Genomic DNA, 14,054 nt, shown 5'->3' with positions numbered 1-14,054 from the left:
CTCATTTGTAATAATTAACATACATCAAAGATTCTCCTACGAAAGGATCACTATGTGATGTTATTTCTTTTTTTTATTGTCTTTATTTTTTGGCATGGGGCTTGAGCTCTGGGCCTGGGTGTTGTCTGTGAGCTCTTTAGATCAAAGCCAGCACTACCATTTGAGCCACAGTGCCACTACTGATTTTCTTGTGGTTAATTGGAGAAAAGAGTCTCACGGTCTTTAGTGCTCCAGCTTTGAACCTCAATCCTCAGATCTCAGCCTCCTGAGTAGCTAGGATTATAAGCATGAGCCACTCCACTCTGTTTTGATTTCTTTGCTATTTTTTTCCCTTTACAGTTTATCTCATGAAGTAACAACCATTATCATAGCTTTAATATTTTTAATTCTAACTCAAGCTTCATATGTGTGTGCATTTTATTATATTTCCAAAATATAATTCAACTTAAACAAATTGCTGTGCAGAACTGCAAGGCAAGTTTTCAGATACTTACCTGAAACCCAAGGAGCTTTTCACTAGGCTTAATGTGCCTCTGAAATTCACATTCTGTGGGTTGTATCACTTTTATTCCATCTTCATAAAAAACATAGAACATGTTCCCGATTCCAAGACCTTAGGAATAAAATACATTCCAAAGTTCAAAATATAAGTGTTAGATTTTTTTAAAATTTTAGGGTGATTTATTGACGGATTACAATTACATTCATAAGGTAGTGAGTACATTACTTCTTGAACATTGTTACCCCTTCCCATGTTTTCCTCCCACTTTCCCTCCCCCAATCCGTCCCAAATTGTAAAGTTGATTTCCAACATATTGTCTTGTAATATCACTATTACATTGTTCTTTGTCCTTTGTTGCATCCTCTTGTTTCCCCTTTCCTTTTCCTAATTCAAATAAACAAATAACTATATGTACAGTACAGTAGGTACCGAAGTTAAATACAACAGGATATGCCATAGGGGTAAAAAAGAGTAAATAACTACTATCAGACATCTTTACAACGAACTTGCAGTGTACCTCCCATACCTTCAGGGTAGTAGATGAATTTATGAATGTGTAATTTGATGAATGCAATCCTGCAGGACCGTCCCAGCTGCTTTGTTATCAGATTACACATCTCCTTTATTTTTACTGATAGGCAACTCAATGCTTTCTTTCATATAACTATAAAGTATAACTATGTTTATACAATTATAAAAGGAATTACAAACTCTTTCATATAGATTGTGTTCGAAACCTACCCGACTTTACGTAGGTGTTAGTTAAAGAATAAAAGTAATTGCTGAAGAACTAAATTCATTCCATTATTTTCTTGTGAACTCACTGTGGAAAGAATAACTTCATTCTTAATGGAGGTTTACTTTATACAAAGATGTAAATGTCAAAGCCAGGCATGGTGGCTCATGCCTTTAATCCTAGCTACTCAGGAGGCTGAGATCTGAGGATCAAGATTCAAAGCCAGCTGGAGTACTAAAGAATGTGACACTCATCTCCAATTAATCACTAGAAAAGGGGAAGTGGAGCTGTGGTTCAAGGGGTTTGGTGGAAAAGCCTCATGACATCCCCCCACAAAAACATTAATTAAATAATACCTTTGAAGAAACTCAATGTAATGATTTAAATTCTACTTTAATTTTTCTCACTCTGTATCAAGTACATAGTATTTGAAAAATTCATCTTCCTTATATTGTGCATTCATATTTGTGCAAATATGATCTAGGAGTAACAATTGCACTATGGCCAGTCTAGCCTTTAGAGTTCCACATACGCAAGTCACCTGTCTATTTACTGTCTTCCTTTTCCAATCCTTGCCTGCTTAGCTCATTGAGATCAAGTGATGCATTCAGATTTTGTCAACTTAATTATGATATGTAACTCAATGATATTACAGGCTGATAGGGATTTTGATATTTTGGAAAGTTAAACCATTATTTCTTAGCATATTTAATGTTAAAAACATCTATATGGAGAAACATGGTTTATTTAACTTTAAGTAAAAACACCCAATTTACACTCAGTAATTTAATTTTTCAAGTTAAGAATATCAGCAAGATATAGGTAAAATATAACCTTGAATGCTAAATAAACATTTATTTAGTGACCTTAAGGCATATTTAAAGTGAATTTCTTTCTCCTTGCGATTTTATTCATTTAGGCTGTATCTTTCAAATTTTATGATTTGGATTCAAATTTAATAAGGTACTTACATATAAGGTATAAGGTGTTTAATTAGAGATAATAAAATTATTTTAGTGTACATCCAAATACATTTTGAATGAATCTAAATAATTTGACACTTATTATATAAATAGTTAGCAGTCCTCAGTTTTAAGAAATGGACTCTTTCTTTTTTTGTGGGTCATGGAGTTTGAACACTGGGCCTGGTCGCTGTCTCTGAGCTTTTCCAGCTCAAGGCTACCACCCTAACCCAGAGCAACAGCCCCACTTCTCCTTTTCCAGTGATTAATTAGAGATAAGGGTCTCACATTCTTTAGAGGTCAGGCTGGCTTTGAACTGAAATCCTCATATCTCAGCCTCCAGAGTAGCTAAGATTACAGGTATGAGCCACTATTTCCAGCTAAGAAATGCACTCTTTATCTTTATGCATTGCATTTTCAGAAATGCAATAATTCTTCCTCCTCCTCCTCTTCTCCTCCTCCTTCTCCTTCTCTTCTCCTCCTCTTCCTCTTCCTTATTACTCTTCCTCCCTCTTCTTTCTTCCTCCTCTTTCTTCTTCCTCCTCATTTTCCTTTCCGTCTTCTCTTCCTTCCTCTTCCTCTTTCCTCCTTCCTCCTCCTCCTCCTTCTTTTTCATTCTATCTTCTTCATCTTCATTTTGTACCAGTCCACAGACTTGACCTCAGGGCCTGGGCATTGTCCCTAAACTAATTTTGCTCAGAGCTATTTCTTTTTTTTAATATTTTTTTTATTTTGATCAATAGAAGGGTTACATTTTATTCACCAGATAGAAGGTGCATAACTTCACAAACATTGATACCCTTTCTCATGTCTTGGTCCCACATTTTCCTCCCACCCTCCCCCCACTTATCTTGAGTTCCCCCCTTCCCTATCCAATTTCAAATAACCAATTAAGCACATATAAAATATATCAGATAACAAGGTGAAGTATTGTAACAATATGACATAACCAAGGGATGACAAAAGAGATGAGAGTTAACATAGTACATTAAGGACAACAGTCACTCATTATATGGCTTTTGTTTCCGTATCCTGGAGGTCCTTACTTTTAGTGTCATGCTATTTGGCCTTATGTCTCTAGATTTTGTTCTATGGTAAATCCCTGCTAGGAGAGCCCAAGGTTTCTACTGATTATGAGAAATGAGGGAAACTATTGGGCCTATGTTCCTTTGAGTCTGGCTTACTTCACTTAATATGATTTTTTTCTAACTCTTTCCATTTCCTTACAAATGGGGTGATGTCGTTCTTTCTGACAGCAGCACTGAATTTCATTCTGTATAAATATATCATGTTGATCCACTCATCAACTGAGGGACATCTAGGTTGGTTCCATATCTTTGCTATCGTAAATAGTGCTGCAATGAACATCATTGTGCTAGTGGATTTAGTACGCCCTTCTTTCTGGATGGTTAGGTAAATGCCAAGTAGTGGAATTGCTGGGTCATAGGGGAGCTCTATGTTTAGTCTTTTGAGGAACTGCCATACTGCTTTCCATAGTGGTTGAACGAGTTTGCACTCCCACCAACAGTGTAGCAGTGATCCCTCCTGGCCACATCCCCTCCAGCATCTGTTGTTATTAGATTTTTTGATCCTGGCCATTCTAACTGGAGTGAGGTGGAATCTTAGAGTTGTTTTGATTTGCATTTCTTTTATGACCAGAGATGTTGAGCATTTCTTCATGTGTCTATAGGCCATTGTTGTTTCTTCTTCAGAGAAAACTCTCCCCAGATCTCAGCCTCCTGAGTATCTAGGATTACATGCAGAAACCAGAAGTGCCTATCTAGAAAGGCGATATTTTTGAACATTAGCAGAGGAAACAAGAACCAAAGTTTGATTGTTTCTTTATATTCTTGTATCTTGATGGCTGGACTCAGGTAGGTCCTCATGATTTGTAGCCAGGCACTCCAGCTTACATATTCTGCTCCCAAAAGACAGTCATTGTTCATGATAAAAACAATTTTTGGCTTCTATCAATAAGTCTATGTGTGAGCATTACCTTTAAACACATACACGGTGCAGATCAATAATTTTAAGTCTAACATTTTGATATAATATACAAATATTGTTGTTGAAACTTATGAACATAATTAAGCTGTAACACAGTCTGTTCTTTTCAGCTATATACACATAGAATGTATATCATAAAGTTATCCCAATTTGGACGCAAGGGAGGGAGTTTGACCTAGTGGTAGAGTTCTTCCTAGCATGCCCAAAGACTCAGGTTCGATTCCTTACTACCACATACATAGAAAAAAGTTGGAAAGGGGCCGGGAATTTGGCCTAGTGGTTAAAGTGCTTGCCTAGCATGCATGAAGACCCGGGTTCGATTCCTCGGTACCACATACATAGAAAAAAGCCGGAAGTGGTGCTGAGGCTCAAGTGGTAGAGCTCTAGCCTTGAGAAAGTCCAAGGACAGTGCTCAGGTCCTGAGCTCAAACCCAGGACTGGCAAAAAAAAAGAAAGAAAAAAGTTGGAAATTGTGCTGTGGCTCAAGTGGCAGACCACTTAGCTTTGAGGGGAAAAAAGCCCAAGGACAGTGATGAAGCCCCAAGTACAAGATCCAGGACTGGCAAAAAAAAAAAGGATGGAGGAAAATAAGTGCTCTTGCCTACCACCTCTCAAAGTCTGCCTGAAATAACAAATTGAAAGTGTTTAAAATAGATATCTAATCACAATACATATTGTTTTTAAAGCTTCTGGAAATATTTCAGTCCCTAATTCATCTTTACCATATTTCTTAATACAATAATTCATGGGATTCCTCTAAGATTCATTGCACAAATGAAAGTTCTCAGTAATGGTTTCTTTATAAACCTTTTCATAAATATAAATGGTTCTTTTAATTTAAGAACTTGTGTTTTTGTGTTTAAATTATGAATTACACGTCATCATGTTCATAAAACATAAGCTACTTCCAGATTACAAATTACAGGTGTAACCCAAAGACCATAATCCTGGTCTGTTCTATTTTCATTTATTTCTTGCTTTTATTTAACTATGATTATATTTATTAACATGTCACTGTCTTGATCCATTCATCTACTGAGGGGCATCTAGGTTGGTTCCATATCTTAGTTATGTAAATAATGCTGCAATGAACATAGTTGTTTTAGTAAATTTAGTATTCCCTTGTTTCTGCACATTTGGGTACATGCAAAGGAGCGGGATTGCTGGAATCACCATATTGCTTTCCAGAGTGGCTGAACAAGTTTACACTCCCATCCACAGTTTAGTAGTGATCCCTCCAGCCATATCTCTGTAAGCATTGTTGTTATTAGATTTCTTGATAGTGGCTATTCTAACAGAGAGAGGTGGAATATCAAAGTTGTTTGGATTTGCATTTCTTTTATATCCAGAGATGTGGAGCATTTCTTCATGTGTGTATTGGCCATTCTTCTTTCCTCTTCAGAAAATCTCTCAAGTCTTTAGCCCACCTTTTACTGGGATGGTTGTTTCTTGGAGGATTTGTTTTTGAGAGATACAATTTTTTGAGCTGTATGCATATTCTATAATATATGTGATCCTTATTTGTTCTATGGCTAGTAAGGAACTTCTTCTGCTTTGTGGGCTTTCTATTTAACTTGCTAGCTATGTCCTTTGCCATACAGAAGCTCTGCAGTTTAATGCAGTCCCATTTGTCCACGTTTTTTTTAAATTGTGTGACAGTGACATTTTTCTAAAGTATATATTATAAAAAATAAAATCACCAAGAATAAGAACATTTTTGGTTAAAAGAAAATAATCTCATTGAGAACCTAAATGTAATGGTTAAAATTTTGAACTTCAGAGATACACATGGCACAGCACTTCTGATCCATTGAAATGCTATAACTAGAGACAAAGATGTTTGTCAGGGACTGATTCTGTAAATGGTCTACTCTTTTTCATGAATACTTTCTTTTAAGAATTTAATAAAATAACAATTGATAAAATATTTGAGTACTCAGACTAGATTTTCCCTTACCTGTTGAGATTAGATGAGTAAAAAAAATTAAAAAAATTGCAATACTAAATGACATTGAATATCATTTACTGAGTAGTGGTTCCACTAAGAAAACAGTAGCAATCTGAATAATAGTAACTGTTTTCAATATTGAGATAAGATTATGACATAAAGAAAATGTCATTTTTTTCTATTTTTTTCAGTAATTGAGACTACATTAGAATCAACGTCCTTCAAGATTTGTGGTCCTTACTTTAGTATAATTTATTACATTCCCTTGATAAGATGACTAGCTTTCATAATTATTCATGTTTATTATGTAAATTATGTTAATTACTATTGCCTATATATCTTTGATTTGACTTATTATTGTCATAAAGCATTTCAAAATACTATGTTAAAAATTTTCTGGCTAAGACTCAAAGGAACATAGGGTCAGTTGTTTCCCTCATTTGTATAATCAGCAGAAACTTTGGGCTCTCCTAGCAGAGGTTTACAATAGAGTAAAACCTAGATACATAAGGTTATATAGTATAACACTAAATGAAAGGACTTTCAGGATATAGAAACAAAAGCCATATAATGAGTGGTTGTTTGCTTTTAAGTACTATGTTATCTCTCATCTCTTTTGCTGTCCCTTGGTTATCTCATATTTTTACAGTATTTTACCTTGTTATCTGATATATTGTATAAATGCTTATTTGGTTATTTGAAATCAGATAGGGAAGGGGGAAAAACAAGATGAGGGGTGGAGGTGGGGGAGAGGGAAATGGGTGGGGGAGAGGGGACATGTGAAAGGGTATCAATGTTTCTGAAGTAATGCACCTTCTATCTGGTGAATATAATGTAACCCTTATATTAATTACAATAAAAATATATGAAAAGAAAAAAAACTTTCTGGCTATATGTAAATAACTATTAAGATTACAAAATATTTTATTAGCAGCTGTTTTATAGAAGAATTATAATCAAATGAATTACTAATCATAGTGAAATAAACAGGCTACGTTTTAAAACTATCGATAGCTAAATGGACAAAAATACAAAAATAAAAAAGTAACTATTGGAAAAAAAGTAACTATTGATAAATCTAATAAAAATGAAGCAATGTTACCACAGTAATATTAAAAATAATTGAATACAGTACCTTCTTCTCTCCATAGTATGTTAGCTACTGCAGCATGTTAAAAACAAAGAGGAGAAAGAAAAATGAGAAGAGACATTTAGCTATATAGTAATATAAATATATTTTGTTTTAAAAAAAGAATATTTTAGGGGCCGGGAGTTTGGCCTAGTGGGTAAAGTGCTTGCCTAGCATGCATGAAGACCAGGGTTCGATTCCTCGGTACCACATATAGAAAAAAGCCGGAAGTGGTGCTGAGGCTCACGTGGTAGAGCTCTAGCCTTGAGAAAGTCCAAGGACAGTGCTCAGGCCCTGAGCTCAAGCCCAGGACTGGCAAAAAAAGAATATTTTATTCTCTAAGAGAGAATATATATGTAAATGTAGTAATAATGTGTTTAAGAAGATATTTTAACAAAATAATAAAACATTGCAAATCCTATTTAGCTCATAAATATATAAGTAAATATATTGGCTAGCAATAAGTGTATAAAAATTAACCAAAAAATGATAAATTTAAGGAGTAACTGAAATAGGGCAATTCCTTAAAAAGGGAAAGTTAAAGTTCAACAATATGGACACCAGAAAGTGAGTTCTTGAAAAGGGTGTTATGGGGTCAAGAGTCAATTGACAAGTGGAGTGAGTAGGAGAAAGCAGAAGGCAGAGTTGAAAGGGGTGACATTGATTAAGATGCCTTGTATTTATAGACTGCTTCAATAAATGGCAACTCCTGGCTGGGAGTGTGTCCAGGTGGAAGAATAATTGCCTAGCATGCACAAAGGCCTGGGTTCCACTCCTTAGTACCACATACACAGAAAAGGTTGGAAGTGGTACTATGGCTCAAGTGGTAGCTATCTAGCCCTGAGAAAGTACAATGACTGTGCCCTGGCCCTGGTCCTAGGACTGGCAAAAAAAACGGTGCCCTCTTTTTACAACTATTTAAAGATAATCAACAAAAGGCTGTAAGAAAACATTGAATAATAAAAACATTGTATAATAAAAACATTGTATAATAAAAAGGCAATAAAAGAAAAAACATTAGAGTCTGGTAAAACATTGTTGATGCATTTCTTTTAATAACAAAAAATCTTTAGAATTATAATGGTAGTAAAGAATATTTTATGCCTCATTGAAAACAAAAGAATATCAACGAAATTGTGTTAGAATCATCATAGGACAAATAGTAGTCAAAAGTGTTCATTTATTTGACAATTTAGTTAAAAGTTACTAATAGAAAAATTGAGATCTTTTTCAGTTGATAGCAATAATATTTCAATACTATTTCTTCGTAATGTTTTACTCTGCTTCCTAAAGCAGAAGCATTCTTATAAATATGGGGTCAAACAAAATATACCTATTGAAAATAGGCATTCATTCTTATGCATTTACTATTTTAAGCTAGCCTGAATGGAAACATATTTAAATACATCTTGAATACTTGTTTAGTAAAAACTACACAGGGTAAGTATATGGTATTGTTTTTGCTAGTCCTGAGCTTGAGCTCGTGGCCTGAGCACTGTCGTCATAGCACCACTTCCAGCTTTTTCTATATATGTGGTACAGAGGAATCAAATCTGGGTCTTTGTGCATGCTAGGCAAGCACTATACTACAATGTCAAACTCTTGGCCATATAGTAAAACTTTTAAGAGAGAAGTATATAAGCCAAGTGCTGCTGACTCCTGCCTGTAATCTTAACTGTTTGGAGGATCAGAATGGTAGCATTGAGATTCAAGGCCACCCAGGACAGAAAAAGGTTGTGAGAACCCTTCTCAACTAATAGCTTATTTGGCATAGTGTCTTATGCTCTAGTCCTTTTAAAATATGCAGGAGGCTAAGATTGACAGGATAATAGTGCCATCCATGGAAGAATTTTGCCTGTAACACCAGTAACAGAAAATCTAAAAGTAAGTAGATTGTAACTCAGGTGTGCTTACTGAAGTATAAAGTAAACCTCTGACTTTAAAATAACCACTGAGCTGGGGTGGTGGTAGCTCAACTCTGTAATCCTTGCTACTCAGGAGCCTGAGATCTGAAGATCACCATTCAAAGCCAGCCCAGGTAGGAAAGCCTATGAGACTCTTTTCTTCAATTAACAACCTAAAAACTGAAAGTGGACTTATGGTACAAAGGGGTAGAGCAGTAGCTTTGGGCAAAAATTGTGCAGAGTTAGTGCCCAGACCCTGAGTTCAAGTCCCATGACAACAAAAAAAAAAAAAGAAAGAAAAAGAAGAAAAGATAGGAGGAAAAGGGAGAGTGGGAGGGGGAGGAAGGAAAAGAGAGAGGGAAGGGAAAGAAGACTCTTACTTGAGGCTTAAGAACAAATCATTCAGTTTCAGCACACACTGTATTTCTTTCCAAGATAAATACTGAAAGTAGCCATTTAGGTGCTTTGGTTGTTTCACTATTTTAATAATATTTATTTAAATATGCATAGAGTATAAATTACACTAAATCATTTGGCAGCAGTGTTCTTATTGTCTGCATCGTCCTTGGAACAAATATGAAGATAGTTCAACCATTCAGTTACAAAACAGACAAATCTGTGATCATATGGGTAATATAGTGGTTACAGACACTGCATTTCACTATGGCATTGATTCCACAGTGTATTCCCGTAATGTGGTTCACAGTGAATATATATCATCTTTATTGGTTAAATATATTTACATGATGAAATGACAGACCTAACTACATGGAGAAGCTATAGGTGATACCAAAATTCTATCTACAGGAGGTACGAGAATTGGATTTAGGTTTTAGCTCATGTGGTCAAAATGAATGTCCTTGAAGGCTAGAGGTGAGGTACAGACCAGCTTCATTATGATGATGGCGCCCTAGTTTGACCAAGCTCACAAGTTTCAAGATATGTTAAGGAGACCTATACCTGAGGAAACATGTGCAAGGTATACTATCCAAAAACCTTATAACAAGCTCAGGCAATTTTAATTATGTCTTATATTTGGAGAATACAATTGGTAAACAAGATGAGGCTGGAGAACTTTCTCATTATAAAAATCAAAGAAGTGTACCCAATGGGAAAACTGAAATTTCCTTTTGATGGCTCAAGAATGAGGGCCAAAATTAGAATTAAAGACCATAGGTTTTTATTTTGTTTTGTTTTGTCTTTCTGATTTATAGAAACAGTTAGCTAGGCATATGTGTACTCAGATTTACAACGCCTGTTAGTAAATATTATATTAGTTTCCAAAACAAGCTAGTCATGGTCAACAGTGTTTTAACCTATCAAAGTTAGAGCAGATGGCAACATCTGTGGATAGAAATTGTTCTTGAGTTTAGAGAAAATAGATATTCAGATTATTACAGGAAAATATTCAATTAAAAATTGAATATTATATAATAGAGGATCACAGCCATATTATTTTACTGATAGACTAGACACAATAGTAAAACTAGGGGAAATGGTAGAATTATTTTTAAACTTTTGAAAAATATGTGAGAGTTTACTAGGAAGATTGTACAGGGTGGGCTTCCAGGTATAGGAAAAAGAAGGCAAAATATCTTAGTGGTGTGTGAAAGCACAGCTATTTTATTTATTTATTTATTTATTCATTTTTTTTATTGTCAGGGTAATGTATAGAAGGGTTGCAGTTACATTCCTCAGGTAGGGTAGTGGGTGCATTACTCCTCTCATATTAATACTCCTCATTTTTTGTTCCCATTACCCTCCCCCTACCCCTTCCCAATTATCTTGTTTTCCTCCTTCCCTTCCCTATTTTTTAAATAAAAAAAACATATGCAATATACCAGGTAACAAATTCAGATACAGTAACCACATGAGATTAATGGGGTCTTCACCCAGCACAGCTATTTTAAAGGACTAATGACATTCAGAATATAAACTAAGACATTTTAAGATAAGAAAAGATTTATGAAGACATACGAAAATACAAGGCTTACAATATTAATATCAGATCAGGTAAAATTCAGACATCGCATACTAAACTACAAAATATTTCTCACTCCATTTTCTGCTGATATTCCAAGGAGCTAAGCTTGATTAGGTATGTGCAGACAATGAAATATATAGGTAAATATATAAGTACTTAAACTCCCAAATTTACTTAACTATTGAATATCTAAAAGAAGAACTCTAATGAAAATTGTAGTGCTGTGGTTCAAGGGATAGGTCAGTAGCCTTGAGTTAAAGAGCTCAGGGACAATGCTCTGATCCAGAGTTCAAGTCCCACAACCAATAGGGGGGGGGAAAAGAAAAGAAAAATTATGACAAAAGAACTCAAAATGTAGACTCAAATGATTTTAAATGAAGTATAGTACAGAGACTGAATTTCTGATTTTTTTGGCCAGTTCTGGGCCTTTAACTCAGGGCCTAGGTACTTTACTTGGGCTTTATCGAGCCTGGAGCTCTGCCACTTGAGCCACAGCACCATTTATGGCTTTTTTTACGTATGTGGTCTTCATGCATGCTAGGCAAGCACTCTACCACTAGGCCAAACTCCCGACCCCAGAATTTTTTAACTTTTAAACAAAAGTATCTGTGTGTGGATGTGAGTGTGTGTAAGAGAGAAAGAGAGAGATTATCACTAAGGAAATATAAGTCAAAAATAACTTCCTATTCTAGGTGCAGGGCAAGTGACTGTAATCCCAGTTTTGAGGGATGTCAGAATAGGTAGGATTGCATTTCTAGGCTGTCCCTGGGCAGTCAAGACTCTTTTGGTTTATCAATCCTTGTCCTAGTTAGACAGCCAGGACAAGCTTCCCTTCACATTCAATTCAATGCAGACTACAGTCAGAGTGATCTGTCACAATTCTCATACAAATAATGAGTGAATGTTTTGAATTATAAGCTATTGGCAGCGACACTAGTAACATTATGAGTGATTAGCTGAATACAAGTAGGGAGAAACATTGCCTTCTAACTTTCTAAATCTCCTGCCATTATTCTCATTTGGCAAAGTTCTTTCTCTTTCATCTCGACTGCACCTAGAAAGTGTATCACAAAGTATAGGCAGAAAATTTGAAATACAAAGTGATTATATTTTAATAATTGTAATAGAACTAGCTGTGAATGCATGCATGTACATAGAATTTAATATACATCCACTACATAAAATTGAAATATATGTATCCATAATAAAATATCACATAAAGGTATATCATTGCTCATCATTAGCACTACCTCCTTTTTATCATTCAAGCAAGCAAATCATTAGAGAAAAGAATTTGGATATTGTTTAACATATGGGCAAACTAAGGAGAAATATAAAATGGTAAAATTTTAAAGCTTCATTTAAAGCCATTATAATTTACCATATAATTTTTATCAAAGGATATCATATCTAAAAATTTTTACTGCTTCTCACAAGTTCTGAGCTCTTCACTACACATGTTCTGAGATCTTCACTAATTAATATGAACTTAACTATGTGTTTAATGTATTTATATTGTATATGTAATTTTAATTCTTAAAATTTAATATTATATTTCATTGTTGGAGTGATATATAGAGGGATTACAGTTACATTTGTCAGGTGGTAGATACATTACTTCTTGTACTTCTTGGAATGTACCTCTTCCCATAAATTTCTCTCACTTTGCCTCCCCCCAATCCCTCTCAATCATCTTGTTTTTTCCCCTTTCCCTCCCTATTTCAAATAAACAAATAAACCATGAGGGAAAAAAGAGAAAAGAAACAACTTCACAACGTACCTTAAGAACAACAATCACAAAGATAGAACTCTTATTTCCATATCCTGGATTGCATTGAGCTTACCCTCATCCTATATGGCCATATGTACATAGCTCTTGAGCTGTTGTGAAAATCTTCTTGGAGAATCCTAGACAGATACTTATTATTACGAATGAGGGAAACCATGGAGCCTATGTTTCTTTGAGTATGACTTACTTCACTTGGTATGGTTTTTTCCAAGTCATTCCATTTTCTTATAAATGGGGCAATGTCATTTTTCTGATGGCAGCATAGAACTCCATTGTTTATAAATACTGTATCTTCTTTATCCATTCATCTACTGAATGACATCTGGGTTGGTTTCATACTCTTAGCTATGGTAAATAATCCTGCAATGAACATGAGGGTGCTAGTAGCTTTACTTTATCCTTGTATATGGATATTTGAGTAAATGCCTAGGAATGGAAATAGAAATCCCAATGGGATCATAGGGGAGCTCTATGTTTAGTCTTTTGAGGAACCACCATACTGCTTTCCAGAGTGGTTGAACAAGTTTACACTCCTACCAACATTCTAATAGTGAACATCCTCGCCAGCATCTGTTGTTATTAGATTTCTTGACACCAGCCCTTCTAACTGTAGTGATATAGAATCTCAAACTTGTTTTGATTTGCATTTCTTTTATGGCCAGAGATACCAAGTATTTCTTCATGTGACTATTGGCCATTTTTATTTCCTCATTAGAGAATTCTCTCTTTAAGTCTTTAGCCCATGTTTTAATGGGACTATTGTTTCTTTGAGGATTTGTTCTCGAGAGATTCATTTTTTGAACTGTAGATATATTTTAGATATAAAGCCTTTGTATGTTGTATGGCCAACTTTGTGGGCTTTCTATTTAACTTGCTTGCTATGTTCTTTGCCATACAGAAGCTTTAGTGAGACTTTAGTGCAGTCCCATTTGTTTAAACTTTCTTTAATTTGTTCTGTTTCTGGGCTTTTATTAAGAAAGTTTTGACCTGTGCAAATGAGCCCTAGGGTATCTTCTATTCCTTCCTGTAAAGTTTTTAGGGTATCTGCTTTTATCTCAAGGTAAAAATTCATTTGATATTTTGTATATGTACA

General features: G+C 34.9%; 1 protein-coding gene across 2 annotated transcripts in view; it reads right to left on the bottom strand.

The window, feature by feature from the left end:
* The window catches only part of Fstl5 (follistatin like 5), a 570,877-nt gene that overhangs the window by 110,511 nt on the left and 446,312 nt on the right, over positions 1-14,054 (bottom strand). Inside the window, exons 10-11 of one of the 2 annotated variants that reach the window (XM_090343981.1) lie at positions 7,291-7,317; positions 495-613 (exon numbers count right to left, since the gene is read on the bottom strand). In XM_090343981.1, coding sequence (XP_090200107.1) covers positions 495-613; positions 7,291-7,317 — 146 coding nt within the window. The remainder of the gene's footprint in view (positions 1-494; positions 614-7,290; positions 7,318-14,054) is intronic. The other variant, XM_090343982.1, reaches the window with a different exon arrangement.

The sequence above is a fragment of the Megascapheus bottae genome, chromosome 13, assembly GCF_031878675.1.
Source record: "Megascapheus bottae isolate mThoBot1 chromosome 13, mThoBot2.hap1, whole genome shotgun sequence".
Classification (NCBI taxonomy): domain Eukaryota; kingdom Metazoa; phylum Chordata; class Mammalia; order Rodentia; family Geomyidae; genus Megascapheus; species Megascapheus bottae.
This window is presented reverse-complemented; position numbering and strand designations above follow the sequence as displayed.